This window comes from Mesoplodon bidens (genome assembly GCF_964165515.1).
Source record: "Mesoplodon bidens genome assembly, chromosome: 19".
NCBI lineage: Eukaryota > Metazoa > Chordata > Mammalia > Artiodactyla > Ziphiidae > Mesoplodon > Mesoplodon bidens.
The window spans coordinates 22,056,751-22,078,710 of NC_138179.1; the positions used below are offsets into that span (position 1 = coordinate 22,056,751).

Here is a 21,960-nt window from a genome sequence, read left to right on the forward strand (position 1 = left end):
GGGAGGCAGGAAAATGGGAAGGTTGGGTGGCTGTGGAGAAAGATGTGGATGACTGACTTGAGGGCTGCACAAATCTCAATTTTTAAGGGCTACAGGGCTGGAAGGGAGAACATTAGACCTCCCAGATTACTATCTGTTTCAGTCAGAGTGGGTTAGATTATGCTGCAAAAACAAATAATCTCAAAATCTCAATGGCTTAACCGAGCAAAAGTTTATTTCTCACTCAGCACCATGCCCAGCTCAGGTCATCAGGGGGCTCTCAGAGACAGAAGCTGATGGAAGCAACATCTCATCACATGCTTCTAGAACAGAGAGGCAGAGAGCAGAGAACTCTGGTGGGCTCATGCCAGCAATTAAATGCTCCAGCCTGGAGATGACCACATCACTTCTGCTCATAGCTTGTTGGCCAAAACTCATCCATGCACAAGATAGCCAGAGGTTGAATCCTCCATGTGTCCAGAAGAGGAACCAGATCTCAGTGGCAATGTTAACAACTCCCACACCCAGAAGCTGGATTCTCAGGCTTTGCAAAATACCCACTTTTTTGTATCGGCCCCTTGAGTCTGGATGTTCCTTCACCTCCTGATGGATAACACACTCTGGGAGGTGGAGGAATGTAAGATCTGGCTAGGTGGTGGGTTGAGCTGGGAGGCTTCCTGTCTCCAGAACAGGTGATCCAGGGACTCATTGCTGCTCCTTCTTTCTCTAATCCCCTGGTTCCCCACCCACCTACATGCACACAGGAACAAAAACAAAAATGAAATGGGAGCCAAGTACACTGATTTTTATTGAACTTACTGGGCTCAAGGACAAAAAAGGTGGGGGATGATAGTGGGGATACGAAAGAGCTGGGGAGAGACTACACACACACACACATGCACGACGCACGCACACACACACAAGCCAGGGAGCCTGGCCCTGAGAACTACAGCTAGAGGTACAGGTAAGCTGGGCTCTAATTCTAACCCTCTCCCTAAAGATGCTGGAGTCAAAGTGGACCATATGACAGATCCAGGGCACACATCTTTCCTTGTCCAGTTTCCAGGCTCTTCCAAAGAAGGAAGTTGGATTGGGTTGGTCCTAGGATGGGAGGAAAGTGGAAACAAAAAGGCAAAGTAGGAGAAGGAGTTTTGGAATGGGGAGGACTGGGAAGGCGCCCTCAGAGTCCCAACCTGGGCCCAATGGGAGGAGGAAGAGTCTTCACAGAAGGCGAGAGTAGGCTAGGCTTTCACAGGAGACTGCCCAAAGTAGGACAAGCGGTGTTGGGGTTCCTTCCTTTTGAAGGGCCTGTTGTGCGTTTGACTTTAGCCAGCGCTTTCTCACCCTGGACACCGTTGTACTGCAGCTCAGGGCCCAGTTCATGTGATGCTAGAGCCACCGTGGGTGGAAAAGGTCCCCACGTGCAGAGAAAGTTCACGCTGACCGAGAACAGGGAAGACGGAAGAGCCTTGAGGACCCTGAGAAGCTGGGCCTCCTCACGCTTGGGCTTTCCGGGTGGTAGGAGGAAGGGGTTAAATGGAGACGCTGTTCTCGATGAGGGGAGGGTCCAGGTAGGTATAGGGCAGCTTCAGGCCCCGGTTCCGCTCCCGCTCCCGGATGTCTCGCGAGATCTGAGCCAGGCGGCTCTGGAAGATGGCGATGCTCCGGAGCGGCCTTTCCTCGGTGAAGTGCTCGTCCGGGTAGGTGCCCAGGGGCCGCTGGGAGAAAGATCAGGTGCGGGGTCAGGATGATGTTCAGAATGGGATGGAGAATAATGAAGGACCACATTTGCCAGCAAATACAGTCAAAGTGGCTTCTAAAGGCGGGCGTGGCCCAGCCACGGCTCCTGTAAACGCAAACCCTTCAAACCTCCAAACCACCACTCCAGCGACCTGCGCAGAGCAGCCTGGACACCCGCAGCCCACGGGTCCCTAAAAAGGTCCCTTCCTGTGCCTGGGCCACTGCTCTATGAACTAAATACAACCACATTCAGAACACACCTGAAATCAAACGTAAACACGCCCGAGCAAGTATGCCCAAGGATACACCTCTTACCTCACAGTTTCACAGATGTAAACCCCTGAAGACAACCAGGTCTGAGGCATCTCCCAGTCAACCAATGTTGCCAGCATAATCAGCATCACCATACACTCGTGCTTTACAGCGTGGCCAGCCACAGTCAAGAAACAGTGCAGTGAACTTCAGTCAGTGCCATCCTGTGGCAGAACAGAACTGCCCCTCTGGGCTTGACCGCAGTGCACAACCAGTTCACCATCACGGTTCATGGGGCCAGTCTCCGAACCAGCACACACTGCTCATACAATACAACTGTTGCTAACAATCCTGATGTTTAAAATATTCTTTGTCTTGTTTTATTGCGCCAGTAAAGCCTCCCAAAACACTGTTAAATCACAGCCTTTTTTTTTTTTTTTCACAGCCTTGTTTTCTTGTCCCTGACTTTAACGACCTCTATTGTTTCACCATGAGGACAATGTTTATGAAGTATACTTTATCAAAACTCCATAAGGGAGTTTCATCTTTTTTAAGATTTTTTTTTTTTGATGTGGAGCACTTTCAAAGTCTCCATTGAATTTGGTACAATATTGCTTCTACTTTACGCTTGTGGGTTTTTTTGGCGGCGAGGCATGTGGGATCCCAGCTCCCCTACCAGGGATCGAACCTGCACCCCCTGCAGTGGAAGGCAAAGTCCTAACCACTGGACCACCAGGGAAGTCCCGGGAGTATCATCTTATACTGAGTTTTTATTACTAATGGCTGTTCTCATTTATCAAACGCTTTTTCAGCATATATTGAGATGATTATATGGTGTGTTTCTTTATTGATGTAAGGAAGTGTATTGTTAAGTTGCATAAGGTTGAACCAACCTTTCATTCCTAAATTAAACTAGATTTCATCATGATGTATTATTGTTTTACTATTTACTGTTGGCTTTCACGGACTATTGATACATTTTTAAGATTGTTGTAGCTAAGTGGAATGAGTTTGTAATTTTATTTTCTTAATTACAGCTGATGTTGCAAGGACTTTACATGGACCATCACAACGGCACAACAATTCTATAAGACAGGTACTCATCACTCCCACTTTACAGATAAAGAAACTGAGGCTTAGAGAGCCCGATTACATATCCAAGGTCACATAGGTGGGAAATGTGGATCTGGGACTAGAACCCTCTACCTGAGGCTCACATCTCTTCTTAAGAGCCTTTGCCAGGTGCTGGTATCAGGGTTCCCAGTAAAATGATTTGGGAAGCTTCTACTTTTTTCTACGCTTTCAAGCAGTTTGAACGATTTAGGAATTATTTGTTCTTTGAAGGTTCAATAGAATGTCCCTTTACAAGGAGAAGGATCAGATCTTTTACAGCCTTTTTCATTTATGTATGGTTTTCACCTCTTCTGGTTTTTTTGTTTTGTTTTTCAGGTTTTCTTTTAAAAATCACTTATTTCATTTAGGTTTCCAAATTTATTTGCATAAAACTAAGTATTTTCTTCTCCTTTTTATTTATTTATTTATTTTTCAATCTTCTCGAATATGTGGCTATATGCCTTTTACATTCCTGATGTTGTACATTTATGGGTTTTTTTTTCTTGATTTGAATTGTTTCTGGTTTCTTTATTTTATCAGTCTTTTCAAAGAATCAGCTTTATGTCTTACTTAACAGACTGACATCTAATTTCCAAAACTATAGTGTCACTATTGATAAAGCAGAACACAGAAATATGATAGACTGGGTTCAAAGCCTACTTACTAGCTGTGACCTTGGGCAAATTGCTTGGTGCCTTTGAATCTCAGTTTTCTCCCCTGTAAAATGGTGCTGCCATTTATGGAATGCTTATATGCCAGTCACTGTCTTAAGCATTTTAAATATAGCTACTTATTTATTTTGTGTTTTGAAATAGTGTACACAGGATACCTGATTTAATGACGGAGGCATGATAGATCCTCAGAAAGTGATAGGTGCTATTATTATTGTTGTTGTTGTTGTTGTTAGAACTTTCTGGGTTGAACTTCCCACTGGCTTATGAGAAAGGGAACTCTCCACTCTCATCGTCTTGTGTACTCTTCCCTCTGTACCGTGACATCGTGATTTATAATAAGAAATGTATATTTGGTCTTCTTCCCGTTCCTAGCACAGAGCTCTTAAAACCCTTATAATTTCGTTAAGTGATAGAATGTTAAAGGTGTCTTTTGTTATTCATAATAAGCCTTTTTTAACGCTTATGTTAATGAGGTGACTCCTGGAAAGCCCCTGGGGTGGCCGGTTGCTGGGAGAATCAACCTTGTGATTAGAGGGTGAGAACTTTGTTTCACCCCTGCAACCTCAGGGGAGAGGAGAGGAACTGAAGGTTGAATTAATCCCCAATGGCCAATAATTTAATCAATCATGCCTAGGTAAGGCTGCCTCCATAAAAGTCCCTCACGTACAAGTTTGGAGAGCTTCCAGGCTGCTGCACACGTGCAGGTGCTGGGAGGGTGATGGACCCAGAGAGGGCGGGGGAGCTCCACGCCCCTTCCCCAGCACCTCGCTCTATGGAGCTCCTCCATCCGGCTGTTCCTCAGTTGTATCCGTTTAGCATAAGCCAGTCATCTAGTAAGTAAACTGTTTGCCTGAGTTCTGTGAGCTGTTCGGGCAGATGATCAAAACTGAGGAGGGGGTCATAGAAACCTCTTACAGCTGGTTGGTCAGAAGCTCAGCTGACAAGCTGGACTTGAGATCGGCACCTGAAGGGAGTGACGGGGGTGGAGCGGAGGAGCGGTCCTGTGGGACTGAGCCCTTGACCTGTGGGATCTGACGCCATCTCCAGGTGGACAGTGTCGGAACCGAGTTAAGTCATGGGACACCCAGCTGATTTCGGAGAACTGCTTGGGGTGGGAACCACCCACACACATTTTCTGGCTGGAAGAATCGAGTTGAGAGTATCGCGAGTACCCACAGAGTGTTCTGTGAGTAGACAAAAAGCAGACATTATAACGACAGAAATGGGTGTCTCCACATCCTTGGGAGGTGGGACCAGAGAGAAGCAGCCTCTAGGGACGGAGTTCCTGCATTCCCGGGCATGAGATGATAAGTTAAAACTTGTGAGAGAGATAAACCCTCTGTGCCAAATGGAGTCGAGTGGGAGAAACGAGGATATCGCATAATGTCAGAAAGCTTGGGGACACGACCTGGAGGGCAGAGACATGACTGATAACCCGGTGTGTAAATGGAGGTGATAGTAAGTGGTGATTAAAGGGCTGCTCCCCTGGCCCAGCCTAACTCACAGCCTCCTCGCCGTCCTTCCTGCCTCCAGAATTGCCGCTCCCATCCATCCGCACAGCCACAGAAGCACCCTCGCTAAAACACAAATTTAGCCACGTCACCCCCAGGCTTAAACTCTTCAATGGTTCCCCTCTGTCCTGTGAACAAATACCGCACCCACACTGAGCCGTTTATGCTCCTGCAAACCCACCGCCAGACTCTCACCTTCACTTGGCTTCACTTGGTAGAGTCCTTCCCTCTGCCGAGAAACTAACCCTGCCCCTCCTTTGTCTGCCAAGCCCCTCCCTGTCCCAAAGGTTTCATCTGAGATGTCACTTCCTCCAAGAAGCTGTCCCAGGTTCGCCCAGACTTGGTCAGGTTCCATGGGGCCCCATCCTCACCTCTGTCACTAGACTGTAAGCTTATGACATCAAGGTTCATAACTGCCCACCAGTGTCTGGCACATTGCAGGTTCTCCGGAAGTCCCGATTGAATGGAGGAGTTCATGAATAATTCCTACAAGACGGTGGTGCCCTTTTCCATTTTCCTGTCTGTCTCTTCAACTTGGCCACAGGATTCTTGAAGGCAGGACGTTCTCACCCAGCTTTATGGGCCTGGCGCCCAGCACTGTTGACACATGGGAGGGATCCAGCAAATGTGCGCTGGATATCTGGGTGAATGGATGAGTGGTTGATGGACGAGTAAGTGGTTGGATAGACAGATGGACGGATAGGTGGATAGATTGGTAAACTGGTGAATTAGATGGAAGTTGTGCCCCAGCCACTAAACTGGTATTTGCTTCAGTGTATGTCTTTGGGGACCAACTGTCATTTCCTGAAGAAACTTAAGAACCCAAGGCAGCTCAGCAGTGGGCATAAATGCCAGCTGTCGGCTCCCAAACTCCCTGGGAGAGCTGCCACCACCTCTACTGCCCAGGCCCTGCAAACTCCCCACACCCCCAGACACCCCCCCACACACCTGATCCTTGGGCTCTTGGCTGACCAACCAGAAGAGGAGAATGTTGTTACAGGTGGTGTTCACTTCTGGGAGGGTGTCTAGGTAACTCTTCAGGGTGGTGGTCCCCTTGGTCTGCGGTGGGGGCTGCCTCATGGATTAGGGGGCATTGGGCATCCAGGCCCCAAAGTCATGCTGTGGAGACCCCACCCCAGTGGAGTCGGTTGGCCAGAGGAAAAGGACCCTCTCCCTCCTCAACATCCCTGTTCCTTCACCTGCCACCCCAGATTTTGCAGTTGGGAAATAAGGGGGTCATGGAGAGGGAAGAGAGGGAGGGGTATAAGGTTGAAAGTTCCAGAAGGGTGGCAGGAGCCTGGGTCACCCCTTGTCACTCCCCACCCAATGTTCCAGGACTGGGTGGAGTGCGTCACCTAGGAGGGAGGAGGACCCAAAGTAGAGGTCACCCGAGAAATGGGTCTTGCAGCTCCGACCCTCCCATGCTCTCAACCCACTCACGTCCATTGCTGGGCCTAATCTCGCGTGACCCAGTGCCCCCCAGGCCCGCCCTCCGCGGACTCACCTGCCCACTGTTGACGGCGGCGTGCTGGGCGGAGCAGTTGAAGATGACTGCAGTGAGGAGCTTCCCCAGCTCTCCCGGGGTGCACGGCCTGCGTGTGGGAGGAAGGGAGGAGGGTGCAGATGGAGGGGACCAGATTCCCCAGGGCTGGGGCTCACTGCAGGCAAAGAGTGAGCCGTGGGGACTGAACATGTGGCCACCACTGTCTTTAGACAAGGATTAGGGTTGGGCTGAGGTTAGGGATGGTCATCACCAAGGTGTGGTCTCTGAAGGAGGTACTGGGTTGGGACCAGAAAATGCCCAGCCGGCAGAGCTCACAACCAAAGAGCCAGGTAGGTTCAACGTGACAGCCAAGCTGGCCCTCCCTGAACACCAAGGCACTTCTTTCTGCAGCCCATATTAGTACTTAATGACTTAATCTCCCCAGTTCACCAAGATTTGTCTGAGCACTCAGGAGCAGATCCTCCACTGCTGGGTTTAGTGGCAGAGACAGATGGCCAGAGAGGGTGCTACTTATAAGCTCGCAGTGATAGAAGCAGAGGGAAGCTTTAAGGCCAGGGCTTGGCTCTTTGAGGAGAGGGCAGGCAGGGCAGGCTCGGCACTGGGGCTGGCGTGGTTAGGGGTGACTTTCCTGGAGGAAGAGAAGGGGCCTCCCTGGGTAGAAGAATGGGTGAGCTTTGAATGGAGAAAAGAAGACAGAGGAAGGCATTTTCAAGCTCAGCCCTTGGTCCTCTTTTCTCTGTACCTCAGTGGTCTCATTCAGGACTGTGGCTTTAACCACCTCCCACTGGCTGAGGATTCCCAAATTCACATCTCTCCTCCTCCTGGCCCCTGAACTCTGGACTCAGCAGCGGGTGTCAGCTACTACCGGACACCTCTGCCTGAGTGTCTGTGAGGCATCTCAGACTTGACACCTGCCAAGCCTAATGCTTGACTCCCTACCCCGCACGCTCCCCAAACCCATCTCCCCCTCCCCCACCAGTGGTCCCACTTCGGTGCTCTCTGTCCAGTTGCTCCCGCCAAAATCCGTGCACTGGCTCCTCTCTTTATCTCATACCACACATGTCAGCAAATTCTTGCAGAAACCAGTCTCATCCCATCACCTCCAGTCTCCATACCACCCTGTCTCCAGCATCTCGCTCCTGGATGAATCTGACTGCTTCCGCCTTTGCCCCTGACAGCCTGTTCTTCACATGACAGCTGGAGTGAGTGATCCTTTAGAATCATTAATCCAATTATGTCACCCCTAGCTAAAACCCGCTAAGGGCTTCCCATCTCACTTGCCTCGCCATGGCCCTACTTGATCTGGCTCTCATTCCTTCTCCAACTTCATTTCCTTCCCTACATTTCTCCCTCTGGCTCTACTCAGCCACATGGGTCTTCTGATTCCTCAAACCCACCAGCACACTCCCACCTCAGGGCCTTTGCACTGACTCCATCTCTGCCAGTACACTCTTGCCCCGGTTATCCACAGAGCTAGCTCTCTCCCTTCCTTCACATCTCTGTCAAACATCACCTCCTCAGAGACTTCCCTGGTGGCACAGTGGGTAAGAATCCGCCTGCCAATGCCGGGGACATGGGTTCGAGCCCTGGTTTGGGAAGATCCCACATGCTGCGGAACAACTAAGCCCATGCGCCCCAACTACTGAGCCTGTGCTCTAGAGCTCGCGAGCCACAACTACTGAGCCCGTGCCCCACAACTACTGAAGCCCGCACACCTAGAGCCCCGTGCTCTCTGCAACTAGAGAAAGCCTGTGAGCAGCAACAAAGAACCAACACAGCCAAAAATAAATAAATCAATACATTTTTTTTAAAAAATCACCTCCTCAGAGAGGCCTTCCCTGACCACCTACCTGAAATAATTCCCCTACCTCGACCCAGTATATCCCCTGATGCTCCTTTGTTCTCCTTAGTATTCATAACCACCTGACATATTTGCTAGTTTATTATCTGTGTCTCCCCACAAGAATGTTAAGCTTCATGAAGGCCAGGATTTTTGTCTGTCATGTTCACTGCTGAACCCCAGCACCTGGAACAATACTTAATAAATATTAACAGTACTTAATAAATATTACTGGTTGAATGAAGTGAAAGCGTGAGAGGGTAGGAAGCCAGAGTGGGAAGGCATGGAGGCATAAACAATGTGAGGGAAAAGGAGGAGACCTAATTGGAGGCGAGGCTGCAGCAGTGTGCCAGGCGGGGTAGTTTCTGGGCACCGTTTCAGAAGATTACTGGGGCAGTGGCCCCAGTGATTGAACTGGAAGGCGAGCAGCGAGAGGCTGGGAGGGGTGGGACAGGTTGAGAGGCGGCTGCCACAACGCACGAGTAGTGAGAGGACTGGGACTAGGATGGTGACAGTAGAAAATGATGGGGACAATAGGATTAGCCGCACTACTGGCTTTAGGGAGAGAGGAAGACATCGGGGAACATGAGTCAAGATGGCTCCTGGTTTGGAGTCAGGATGACAGGAAAGAGGCTGATGCAACAGAGCAGACAGAGAGGCTTGGAGGAAGGACCAGGTGTCTGTCTGCCTGGAAGTGTGTGAGAATTTTCTGAATGTTCTGTTCGTGGTGGATAGAATAAAAAAGCAAAGATAGACCGTCTATGGGAATTTTTCTGTAGCGCATACTGTTTGTTTTTTTCCCTTTGAAATATGGAAGCAAAAGGCGTGCTGACTGAGGTTAATGAATGAATGTGTTTTACCTTAAAACATGAATCTAGAATTACTTTGGGCTGTTTGGAAGAGATGTTTGTCTATCTGAAGGATGTCCTGGTGTATTAAATCAGAGACAAGTTGAATAAAGAAAGATCAGAGTTGATCCCGCTCTGGGTCTTGAATAGGAAACAGATAACCCCAAAGAGAAAAATAGCTGTCCCTGGAGTAGAAGCAGTCAGGATCAGGACACCCCTGATTAAGAGTATGGGTGCAAAGCACAGGGAGGGGCTGCCCTTTAAAAGATCCAGAAGAGACCTGGCTGTCACCACCTTAACCGAGAAATCACACTTGGCATCACTAATAGTGAGACAGCCTGACCTCACATGCCTCCCAATATGATGCAATGAGGAGAACACAGCATCACTGGAGAAATACTCTTGCCCAAAACATTTAACCTTTAGGTATTGCTTCCGGTTGACAAAAAACACAGGGGGTAGAGGAATGACATCATGAGGAAGCAATTAGATAAATTTGGAAGGTGAGACATTCTGTAGAACAACTAGTCCTAGCTTTTCAGTAGCCCTTGTGAGATGTCATGTGATTTCAAAAAGGGTGGAGGGGCCTGTGCTAAAGTGAGAGAGGCTTTAGAGTCAAAACAAAGGTGTCATGTGGTCCTTGACTGGCTCCAGAATCAACAGGATCAGCTGAGGGAGAATGGGACAAGTGAGGAAATTTGAATATGGACTAGTAAGAGGGTGATGTTGGAGATTATTGTCAATTTTGTTAAACATGATGACAGCATTGCGGTTGTGTAGAAAAGCGGCATCGTCGGTTTGTTTGGGTTTCGGTTTGTTTGGGGTTTTTTTTGAGATGCATATCAATTAGGGGTAAAATATGAAATGTGTGTAATTTACCTTAAAAGACTTCAGAGGGCTTCCCTGGTGGCGCAGTGGTTGAGAGTCCGCCTGCCGATGCAGGGGACACAGGTTCGTGCCCCAGTCCGGGAAGATCCCACATGCCGCGGAGCGGCTGGGCCCGTGAGCCACGGCCGCTGGGCCTGCGCGTCCGGAGCCTGTGCTCCACAGCGGGAGAGGCCACAACAGGGAGAGGCCCGCGTACTGCAAAAAAAAAAAAAAGACTTCAGCAATAAGCAACAGCTTAATCAAATATGGCAAGATGTTAGGAACTGTGTCTAGGTGGTGGGTAAATGGGTGTTCATTACGTCATATCCTATACTTTTCTATATGTTCAAAATTTTGTTTTAAAAAAAAAAACAGCTGGGACTTCCCTGATGGCCCAGTGGTTAAGACTCCGTTCTTCCAATGCAGGGAGTGCAGGTTTAATCCCTGGTCGGGGAGCTAAGATCCCCACAGGCTGCACAGAGTGGCCAAAAAAAAAAAAAAAAAAAAAAATTTGGAGCCCATTACAGGTAGGGCTACACCAGCTGTTTATTCTATTTCCTGGTGACCTGAGACCACGCCTCCTTCCCGAGTCTCCCCCCGATAGGAATTCCTCTGGGTGGCCACCAAAAGTGCTAAGTCAGCTAAAAGTCACATCCCTGCCAAGAGAAGACATCCCAGGCAGTGAGAGCCTTCCACCCTCCGGCCAGGGCTGGGATGGGGAGGCGGCAGAAGCCCTGAAAGAAGTGGGAGGTTCTGAAGGACACGTCCTCCCTGGAGCAAAGGGAAGACTTTAAGGAAGGGAGGACTAAGCAAAGGAGGCCTGAGAGGGGGCCACTGGTGTTGGTGGGTCTCAGAGGCCACTCTGGCAGTGTCAGAAGAGAGGGGAGAGTTAGGGGCCAGTGACAGGTGTATATAAGGAGGAATCGGAGCAGCAGTACCAAGCTACTCCATGAAGCCAAAAGTGAGAGAGGTTGGTGGCTGGAGGGGCCACCTGGCAGGACGGGCATAAGAGGGTATGAGAGAGGATTCCAGAGTCCTTAGTATTTGCAGCTGGAGGTGGCCCCTACCACATGATGTGACTCATCCACAGACCTCAGCAAGCGGAGGTGAATGGGTAGTAAAGGTCGAGCAGGGACCAGACAGGCACCATGTAGTGGCTGAAAGCAAGGGCTTTGGAGATGTTGGGCGCTGGCTCTGGATCCTGCCTCTGCCACTTACTACCTGTGCAGCCTTCTGTGCCTGTTCCTTATCTGTTTGGTGGGGCTAACAACCGCATGTACCTCCAAGGCTGGTCAATGAATAAGAACTGGGTCATGGTAGGGCCAAGGGGGACAGTGGGTTATTGGGAGTCTGTGGTTGGAGGATGGGGAGGGGATACCTGAGCTTTCCCGGCCCAGGAACGCCTGAGCAAAGATCTCTCCAACCCAGGCCTGCAGCTCCGAATCCTGTTGCACAGACGCATCACTGGGGTAATAGAAGCCCATGATTTCTGAGACAAAACTGTAGGAAAGAGATGTCCCTGCTACGGCTGTGACCTTGGGCTCAGGCCTCGCCTGAAAACCAAGGCCCAGTGCTGCTCAGGCCAGGGAGAGCCAGCCGCCCACTCTCAGAGTCCACTGAGAGTCCATGGGGGTTCAGTGGGGACCCCCAGATTCAGTTGGAACCCCAGTGCCCAGGCTTGCCTCAAGTCTCACCCCCACTCCAGAGAGGCCACCGAGGAGAGCCTGACATGCTGCATCCCCTCGCTACTCAGCACCCAGGAGAAGGGAAGACCTGCCCACCTAAAGGCCCCAGCCCACACCTAGCTGTTGCTGCTGCCCTGACTCCTCTGACGCCCCGTCCTTCCCATCCTCTGCTCATTCACACACAGCCCAGCCCCTCCTCAGCCCATGGCTACCTGCCATTTCATAAGGAACCCCAACCGCAACTCTCACCCTTGAGGTGCCCCACGAGGGGCCTGAGGACACCTGAAACCCCCAGCATCAAGTGCCCCAGCCTGCATGAGCACACGGGTCCACCCTGCCCCTGGGCCAGATTGGCTGCAGGTCCCAGGCCCACACCTCTCAATGGCCGCCCAGATCTTCAGGCCGTCGTCTCAGTAATGGTAGTTGGGGATATCCTGGACGCCACGGGCCCGCAGGCTGTCCGGAAGGCAGAAATTGGTGTAGGTAAAGTGGGCCAGACCAGTGCTCATGAGGTAGAGGAGGACTTGCCTCCCGATGGACGTGACCTGAGGACAGAACACAGCTGGGCTCCCAGACCGGCCCATCCCCCACCCGGGTGCCTGGGGATGAGATGGGTCTAGTGACTCAGCAGAGGGCATTTTTTAGTTAATCGAGCAGTCCAAGACCAAGGATCAAACACCCATGAGAGCACGACATGGGCTGCGCAGGTTGCGGCCTTACTACGTGCGTAGGCGGTAATCCTTAGGTACGTGGGGACTAGAAGAATAAACTGAAGGCCGGGCAGGCCGGGAGGAGAGCGCCGACTCAGGGTCAGCGGGCGGCTGTGCTCAGGCCGGGGTGCCTTGCCCAACTCTAGGAGCCTTTGGAACCCGAGCCCGAGGAGGTGGGGCCGGTGGGTGGGATCGAAGGGAGGGAGACAGGGTTTGTGGACGGGGCAAGGTGCCCTTGGGAAGGAGCCCCCTGGAAGGGGCGGGCAGGGAGCCGGGAGGCCGCACCTTGTCCACAGGCCCTCTGGGTTGAGCAGCGTGGCGCGTGCGAGGGTGTTCATCTGCGGCGTGTAGCGAGTGTGCGGAAGCAGGAGCTGCGAGCGGGTTGAGATCACAGGAGCCGAAGGTCAAGGGAGAAGGCCGCCCCGGCCCCGCTCCCTCTGGCCCCGCCCGGGGGTCACCCAGACCTTGTAGATGGGGTGGCAGAGGGGCAGCTGACGCAGCGTGGCCACGGCGAAGGCCTCGCACAGCAAATGCGTGCACAAAAAGTGCGTGTTGTTCTCGTGCACCAGGAACTCCGAGTTGCGCACCCACGTCTTGGCCAGCAGCCAGTCCCAGTCGGAGTCAGTGGGCAGAAAAATGGGGCTGTCTGGCCCGGGGGTCTGGCTGACCTGCGTCCAGGAATAATAAGGGGCTGAGGCTCTAGACTGCTAGTGTGCCCCTTGAGGCCCCGCCCCCGAAGCCTCGCCCCCACCCCCACCCCCCCGCAACCCCACAAAGCCCGGCCCCAGGCTCATCTGGATGGCCAAGGGCACCAGCGCCCCCTGGGGGTTGAGCCACAACAGGCAGAGCGGGGAGGCTGCGTACTGCGGGCGGCCGTTTATGCAGTGGACGGGGACTTCTACCAGGATCCAGTAGTCCGCTAGGAAGATGAGCCCCCTCTGGGGAAGTTGCACGGAGCCTTAGAGTGCTCTCCCCACCCGCGCTCTGCTTCCCTCCGTTCTCTGGCCACTCCCACTCCAGCCTAGGTCTCAGTAATTATTGGTGCCTGCACTAAAGGCCAGTGTTGGGTACCCCACCCTTCCCAAAATGTCCGGAATGAGGTCCAGCTGAGTCCTTCGTTGTGCAGCCTCTCACCTGGCTTCCCAGCAGCTTGGACAAGCCAGCATCCTTTCCCCCTTTCCCCATACCTGGTCCTTCCTATTCTCTCAAGTCAGATGACTTCATTGTATCCAGTATCAGCAAAATCAACACACAGAGGGGAATCCACCAACCTCATCTCCAGCCTTCTGGAGGATGCCTGAGGGCTTGACTGCCCCCAGAGAGACTGGGCCTTCATCTCCTCCCACACCCTCGGTGTTTCTAGTTCTCAAGGATCATTCTTGCTCCATCTAGTGGTGCTGCCTTTGGCCTGTCCTAAAACAGCCTTCTTCGGGCCTCAGCACCTGGGATCTTGGAGGCCTCAGAACAGGGACAGGACCTCCTCCTCCAGGCTGTCATGCTCATTCATACCACTTCAGCAGGCCCCATCTCATGCCTCAAGCCTGAGCCCCATCTGTCTCTCATCCGTATCTGCTCTACTTAAAGGCGCAGGGCTGGGGGATGAGGCCTGCAGGCTGGATGCAGCCATCCCACCCTTACCCTCCATACCCATCCCTTCTCCCTACTGACAACTCACCCACCTCTAGCTCTGTCTGCAGGCAGGTGCCTGGTCCCAGCGAGGGGGCCACCATGTCATTGGTGACAGGAAGCTTGCTGGGCAAGCTGGAGAGGCAGTGGAGCATGACAGGATTGACACCGTTCAGGTCCTGGTATCCGAAGAAGTGGTCTTCACATCAGTGCTCAGTGACGTACTCTAGGGAACAAGAGAGGGGGGCCACTTGGGCTGGAAACCGCTTCACTAGATCATGCTCAACCCAGCCCTTTGCTCATCACCATGGTTTAGCCTTTCCTTCCAACAGTCTTATGAGAGTAGATATAATTATTCCTTCATTTTAACACTGGACACCGAAATTCGAAGAGGTAGAGTGACTTGCTCAGTTGGGTGGCAGAGCAGGGATTGGAACCAAAGTCTGGCCCCAGAGCCCAGAACGCTTGGTGGCAGGGGTAGGGGAAGAGAGGCAAGTGCATCTGATCAGGATCAGGACTCCCTACGTGACCCTTAACCCTCTCTCTGTCCCCACTCACCTATTCTTGTCCCCTCCCAGAGGGAGGAGAGATTGGTTCCTGAGGGGAATCTGGGAGATTGCCACCAGTGAAGCCAGGAGCCCCTCCCTCTGGGATCCAGCAGGCCCCCTGAGAGGGCCAAAAGAGGGCCCTTTCCCAGGATGGGGCGGAAGGGTCTAAGTATGGGGTAGGGTGGAGGACGGACATCTCTGCCTGGCTGTGCACACCTGAGGTGAAGGTCTTGTGGCAACACATGATATTCTGGATGTCATCCAGCTTCTTCCAGGAGCCCTTGCGGTCCAGCAGCCCCCGAAACTTCATGCCCAAGGACCTGTGGGAGGGGAAGTGGGGGTGGGTAGGGGGGCTAGGGGCTGCCAATGGCACTGTGCCCCCAGCCTAGAGGCCTGGAGGGATCTGATGAGGTCAGCGCCCAGAGAAGAGGTACCTAACAGTCCACATGGGAGAAAAGTCTAGAGGCTACTTGAGGCTTTGTAGCGGTGACTCCACATGTGTGTGCAAAGGTGGCGCGCAGGCTGCAGACAAGTCTCCTCGTCGGTGTTTCGTCCTGCTTTCTCCAAGCTCTCAGCTTGTCACAGACCTTCCCTGGCCCCCCTCCGCCCACACGACAAAGCCCCAACTGCTAAGGCTGCCTAGGAAGCTCCCCACCAGCTGATTTCTACAATCTTTCTAGCTTTTTCTCCCACCCTGTGCACTTACCAAGCCAGTCACAGCCTTCTTGCTAAACATAGCCAGAGATGTACTTTGTACACTGAACCGGTAAAAGTGGGCTTGCCAACCTGCGGGCCGTGCACTTTTCACTTTGTGGATGTCGGTACTGTTTGAATTTTTTTACAATGAGCATGTACTATTTTATAATCAGAAAAAAATGCTTGAAATGAAGTCAGCTTTCTCCCCTGTCCAGGGCTTTGTTCAAGCTGTGCCTCTCCTAGAAAACCTGCTGCTGCATCTCCACCTAGTATCAAACCTATCTGTTCTTCTGTGTGCATCTTAGATGCAAAGTCCTTCATGAAGCATGGCCTGATGGCCCCCAAACACACACCTTGTGTGTATCTTCCACAAAATACGCATGACTTCCTTCGTTACATCGTAAACCCTTAAGTACATCACTCCCTTTATTATCCTACAGTGTACTCAGATCAACTCCTAGTATACTGTGGGCTCCTTAGGGCCAGGACTGGGCTGTGTATGCCTGACATGCCCAGTTCGTAATAATTGCTCACTAGCTAGGCCAAGTCAAATGGAAGGGAATGGAACATAGGATAGGAGGGTTATGGCAGTTGGTCAGTAAGGTAGGCTGTGGAAGGATGCTGATGTGCCCTGAAGAGTGCGGGCACCTGGAGAGGGCGCAGGGGCCTTAGTAACCTGACAAGCCCAGGGGCAGCTTCCTACGTGCTCACTAAGCCGCTCACTCCTCCTTCCATGGGTCTTTGCTGAGCACCTGCCCACTCAGGACCCGGGGATGGGAAAAACTGGGTGGGAGCTTGGTCATTAAAGCAGAGGCTGAGAAGGCAAGAGAGAAGAAAGAACAGGGCTTCCTCTTCCAAGGCCTGTCACACATGTCCTTCAGGACACCCTGCAGTCACCTCACACTAAAGCCCAGTGACTCCCTCCCCTCTGTAAATGACCAGATGGCTGCCAAATGCCAGCTCCTCTTCCCATTGGCCTTTCTCTGAGCCTCACACAGGCTGAGCACGTGGTCTCCTGGGCCCTCCCTTGCCTAGACCCACATATCCATCCGGGGACCAACTCAGGTGACTCTACCTTCCAGGATGCTCCCCTGGTCCCTTAGCCCTGCCAGGGCCTCTCAGCGGGTCCTTGTCCTGAAGCCTGAGCCCCCTGTGTCTGCCTGTGCACCCCAACCCCCTGTGGACACACTCAAGCTCCATACTCCGCCTCACCTCTGCATCCCCTCCCACTAGTGCTTCTCCAGAAGAACCGTTCTGGCACCAAAGCCTAGAACACGAGGATCCGGCTCCTTGCCCTGGCCTCCTCTGGGCCTCCTAACGCGGCCCCTGCGCAGACGGCCGAGCCCGGCACTCCTCCTGCCATACTGACCTGGGTCTGCCCAGGACCCACCCACTCTCCCCTCACTGATCCTCCCCCCACCCGCCCAAAGCTTCAATCCCACCTGTCTTCCCAGCAACCACCTCCTGAGCCCCGCTGACCCGCCTCCTCTAGGCACTAGATGTCAACTCTACCCCCTCCAGCCACATCACACTCACAACCTCAGACTTGAGCTGCTTGTGACCCCTTCGATTGCTGATCAGCTGTGCTGCACATCTCCCGAGGGAGACTGTGAGTTCCTCCTGGCCAAAACTATATCCTAACACTACTCAGTAACCTCTATTGAGAGATTATTTTGTGCTGGATATTAGCTCATTAAAGTCTTCCCCACACTTATGAGGTAGATATGAATATTATTTTCATTTTACAAATGAGAAAATGGTTTAGAGGCTAAGTGAAAATCAAGGTCATAAAGCTAGAAAGTTTTGGTCTGGAAATTGAACCTGAGGTGGCCTGACCTCCTCCTTAAATCTTAAGGGCTGGGCCTCTCTGGTCCTACTCAACATGGTCCCACCAACAGTGCCTGGGACCGTGCTCTGCTCTGAGTAGGTGCTCAATTCATTCTATTGATTTGAGGAATGGAAAGAGAAGGGATAATTAAGAGCAAAGAGGTGGTGATGGGGAGCTAGAGAATGGAGTTGCTTAAAGAGAGAGCGGAGACGGGGTGGTGGGACAGGGAGAGGGGAGACTGGGGACGGGGAGAGGGGAGACTGGGGCAGAGACACTGATGTGCATCAAAGGGACAGAGGCTGAAGGAAGAGTGAGCAGGAGTGCAGAGAGGGCAGTGGCCTCACGCAGGGATGGCGTTGAAGAGCAGCGAGGTTGTCTTAGTGGCCGAGTAGCGAATATTGGGTTCCATGGACAGCAAGGATGGGATGTCAGTTTTCATGGGAAAGCCAGGCAGGTACCTATTCCCACTGCTGGGGAGTGGAGGGAGCAGAAGGACAGAAACCAGTCAGAGGGACCTGCAGCCCACTCCCCTTAATTCCTCTCCTCTCTCCTCCCCCAGAATCCCCAGGCCTCCCCTCACTCCAGGCTCCTCCCCTGCCCTCTCCCCTCCTCTCTGCCAGACCCTAGGGGCCATCCCCACCCATTCTTCTCCAGACAATTGAATTAAACTGCATTTGTCACAGATCCTGCTTTCCAAGCTGCCCACCCAGTCCTCACAACAGACGCTTCACGCCCCTCCAGCTTCTTCCTCAAATCTCAGTTCACCCTCACCTGTCGCCCTTGTCTGCACAAGGCACCGTCTTGATCAAAGCAAATTTCTTATCTGACTCCACCTCCTCAAAGCTGCTGACGTCTACAATGCCGGGGAAGCCAGGGGTGGGCTAGACTTTCCAGCTTCCAGGGTAAAGAGGTCAGAGGTGGCAAGTGAAGCTTAGGGTAAACAGGAACCTTAGCTGTCAAAGACATGACTTTAAAACTCCCAGAAACCACCCATTTTCTGGGTAGGTGACAAAGAATTAAAGTTTTTTTTTTTTTTTTTCCTGAAGGCACTAAGCTTCAGATCAGGGTAGCATTTGAGGATGACATGAATGTCCACACTGGTTTAGAGTTGGGTTTGTGTTGAGATCAAGATCATGGCTGGTTTGGGGGTGAGGCTGAGGATGGGCTGAAGTTGGTCAATCCTAGGGTCATGTCTGGTATCTGGGTCACATCAATGACAGCTGGGGTTGAGTGTGGGTTCATTGATGTTGTTGGGACAATTGTCAGTACTGGCATTTTGGGTCTGGACTCAGGGTCAATATTAGATTAAGGTTAGGTTTAAATGAGGATCGTGATCAGAGTTGCCCCCGAAGTTGGAATTGAGTTTAGAGTTAGTACCAGTCTGATGAAGGATGAGGTCAGATTAAGATAGCAAAGAAGTCAAATTAGGCCACCCTCACCGGTAGCATTCCTGTCGGGCCTGGAGTTCCCATTTCCTGTGATCCAGAAGGAGGGGAAGGGAGTCCTGACAAATAGTTCTTGCTGTGAGGAATGAAAATTACTCATTGCTAAGTCTCTTGTCAAATGACAGCTCCTTCAGCATGCCTTTCCTGAACCCCCCAACCCTTGAACCCAATCCCTCAGTGACACGGATGTCCCACATTCTTTGTGCATTCATCAGTAGAAGGGATTCAGGACAACCTCACCCCCAAATTATAACAATCTTCCTAATTGTTTGCATGTTTGACTCCTTGGGGGCAGAAGTCACGTCGTATTCATTTTTTGTATTCCCAGCATCCAGCATGGTGCCTGGCACCATGCATATAATATGCACTTGACAAAGAACTGATGAACGAATATATTTTGTGAAGTGATGGGTGGATATGCTGTGATGACAGATGGGGGTTCAGAGTGAAGTCCATGAGTAACTCACAGTATTAGCAAGGGTGATGTTCACTCGCTTCACCTTGACCTAGAACATCATCTCTCATGCCTAAGACTCATCTCCACGCTTGGACTCGCCTTAGTCTTGCCTCTGCAGATGAGAGAGCTGCTCAGGAGATATGGGGGTCCAGGGGCTGAAGGACCTTCAGCCCAGCAACCTTGAAACGTCCCCCAAATTCAAGAAAGAATCTGAACAGCCCCTCACAGGGACTTCATCCATACCAGAAAAGCCAGTTGTAGTGGCCTCCCCCTGTTGAAATTCAGTAACTCAGCTTGCAGGTTAATTCCTCTCAGAGGAATTGGCTCTGGGGAAGGGCAGAGGGTGTCAGTGGTGAGCACACATATCTGTGTGTTTGTGTATGTGTCTCTGAGTGGTGTGAGTGTATGTAAGTGTGTGTGCCTAGTCTCTGTGTGTCTGGGGGGGGGTGGGTGAATACTGCCCAGAAATCCCCTGCATTTCAGGGCGTTAGAGACTTATATTTTCAGAAAGCACCTACTTGGGAGCCCTGAGTTCCAGTTACCCTAATTCCAGCCCTATTCCCTACACCCTGGGCTCTTGTGAGAGCTCCCCCTGATCCCAGCAGATGTCTTCGGCAGCCCAGGCCAGCCCCTGCCTCTGGCCCACCTGTTCTTGGTCGAAGCTCTATGGTGCAGTAGCCCTCAATCCACTGATAGCAGGGAAAGTGGCAAAGAGTACCACTGGGGGTAGTGACGCAGATAGAGCTGCAGTACCAGGAGTCCTTGGGGAAGAAAGCGTAGTGCTCCTTGTGGAGCCGCAGCAGCAAGAGCTCACCCAGCTCCTCTGAGCAGCGTACCTTGTACTTCTGCACCTGGGGGGCAAGAGAGCAAGCAGTTGAGAGGCAAGGAACTGCCAACGTCATCCTTGCACCTTGAAAAGTGCGTCTACACCGACACCTAGCCTGACATATAAACCCGAGCTGACCGTAACCCATGTGGTGCCTTTGCATGAATTAGAAAAAGGCATCCTTCATCCAGGCAGTAGCAGCCACGGCGCTGCAGGAGCCCTGTGTGAGCAGAGTGGATTCTGGATCTCCCTAGCCTCCTTGGAGCCCTCACCTTATGTAGGCCACCAGCAAACAATCCTGGGGCCTGGCAGAGGCAGGTGGACCCCCTCCAGAGAAGAGGAAACCCAGGCTCAAAGAGGGCAAGCGCCTTCCCCAAAGCCCACCTTCAGTTATTGGAGGAGGAGCTAGGAAGCCAGTGGAATTCTCCGGAGCCCCTGCCCAGGGCTTCTTCTCCACAGCCCTGCCTGGATAGGGTTTATTATCCCCAGAAAAGACAGGGACCAGAATAGGGGTAGTGACGAGGTCAGGACCAGCATCCTGAGTTCTGCAGGATTTGATGAGCTCTGGAGGAAAGACCCTCCCCTCCTTCAGGGTCCCCTGTCCGCCCTGCCCCTCGGGGTGGCTCCTCCCTCTCTCCTCCACTCACCGATCCAGGGGCTAAGTCCCTTCCCACGCAATCCAGCCGCCGCTTGGGGCTCTCAGCACATGTGCCCACCAGTGTGACAAAAATGTTGTCCAGTGGGCCGGCCATCAGGTAGGGACCAGGCCCACACACACGCGGTACACCGCCATGATGGGAGGGAAGGAAGGATGCCCCCGGCAGCCGGCCTGGAGGAGGTGAGCCGCAGGCCAGGCAGGGCTGGGCTGCTGGGCTGCTGAGCCGCTGTGTCAGAGCCTGGGGGTCAGGATAGGCCTTTGAGGAAAAGTCCAGCTGTCTCTGGGATGCTCTAGGGCTCACTCGCTGGCTCGCTCTCTCCAGAAGCTCTCTGTTGTTGCTAGCTGAGGGCTCCCTCTTCCCGCCCACAGCCCTTCGCCCTAATAGTTGTTTGTTTGCATCTGGCACAGCCGGTCCCTCTGACTGGCAGGACCGGGTTCACCCAGATGATTATCAGGAGCCCGGGTCCCACTGGGAAGGGAAGGACCAGATGCCGAGAGGGAGACAGGGATTAGGTGACGCCTGTATGACTGGGACACTGATCTGCTTCTGGTCAGGGGCCGACTGATGCCCTGGGGCCCTTGTCCGCCCACTCCCCAACTTCCCCCAAGACTCTTTCATCCTCTCTCTCAGCCAGAACTGGCCACAGGGCACCCGCATTCCTACTTGTGAATCATCCATGTGAATCACTGTACACAAGTGAGCCGTAAATCACACGTGACTACAGCCACACGCGAGTCGGACACGCATCTCTGCACACTGCATAGGGGTCAGAAACAGCCCTCCTGTCACCTCCTAAACTCGTCACCACCACCCCCAAGCCCGGCCCTCTTGTGTCCCCGGTCCTTGGCACGCCCGATCTCAGTCTCTCGCTTGGAATAGGGCCGGTCTGGGGACCGAAGTGGTCTCCGGGCGCACAGCATCTGAAGGCCCCATGTGGCCTTCTTTCCGCTCCGGGCCGCCCTTGGCCTTGGGGCGGTAGGCGGGAGAGCCCAGGTGCGTGGGGTGCCTGGGATCTCGGTCATCCGGACTGGGAAGAAACCTCTCCTCGAGGGAAGCCCGCGGCCGGCAGCGCCCTCGTGCTGCCGATACCGATACCGCACCCACCTAGCCTCCGCGGCGCTCCAGCCCCCAGCGTCCTAACAAGTGCGGCCG

General features: G+C 52.7%; 1 protein-coding gene across 1 annotated transcript; it reads right to left on the minus strand.

Annotated features, from left to right (window-relative positions):
- Window positions 1-972: 972 nt before the first annotated feature.
- On the minus strand, window positions 973-20,966 carry ALOXE3 (arachidonate epidermal lipoxygenase 3). The gene is given in 21 exon segments (XM_081219995.1): window positions 973-1,697; window positions 6,218-6,352; window positions 6,356-6,388; window positions 6,774-6,861; window positions 11,694-11,828; window positions 12,389-12,423; window positions 12,427-12,558; window positions 13,009-13,019; window positions 13,022-13,094; window positions 13,188-13,391; window positions 13,518-13,661; window positions 14,403-14,555; window positions 14,559-14,575; window positions 15,114-15,217; window positions 17,766-17,891; window positions 18,193-18,302; window positions 18,306-18,315; window positions 18,861-18,942; window positions 19,970-20,174; window positions 20,797-20,918; window positions 20,921-20,966. Coding segments are annotated over 21 exon segments (2,127 nt in total). The 5' UTR covers window positions 20,943-20,966; the 3' UTR covers window positions 973-1,511.
- Between the last annotated feature and the right edge of the window lie 994 nt (window positions 20,967-21,960).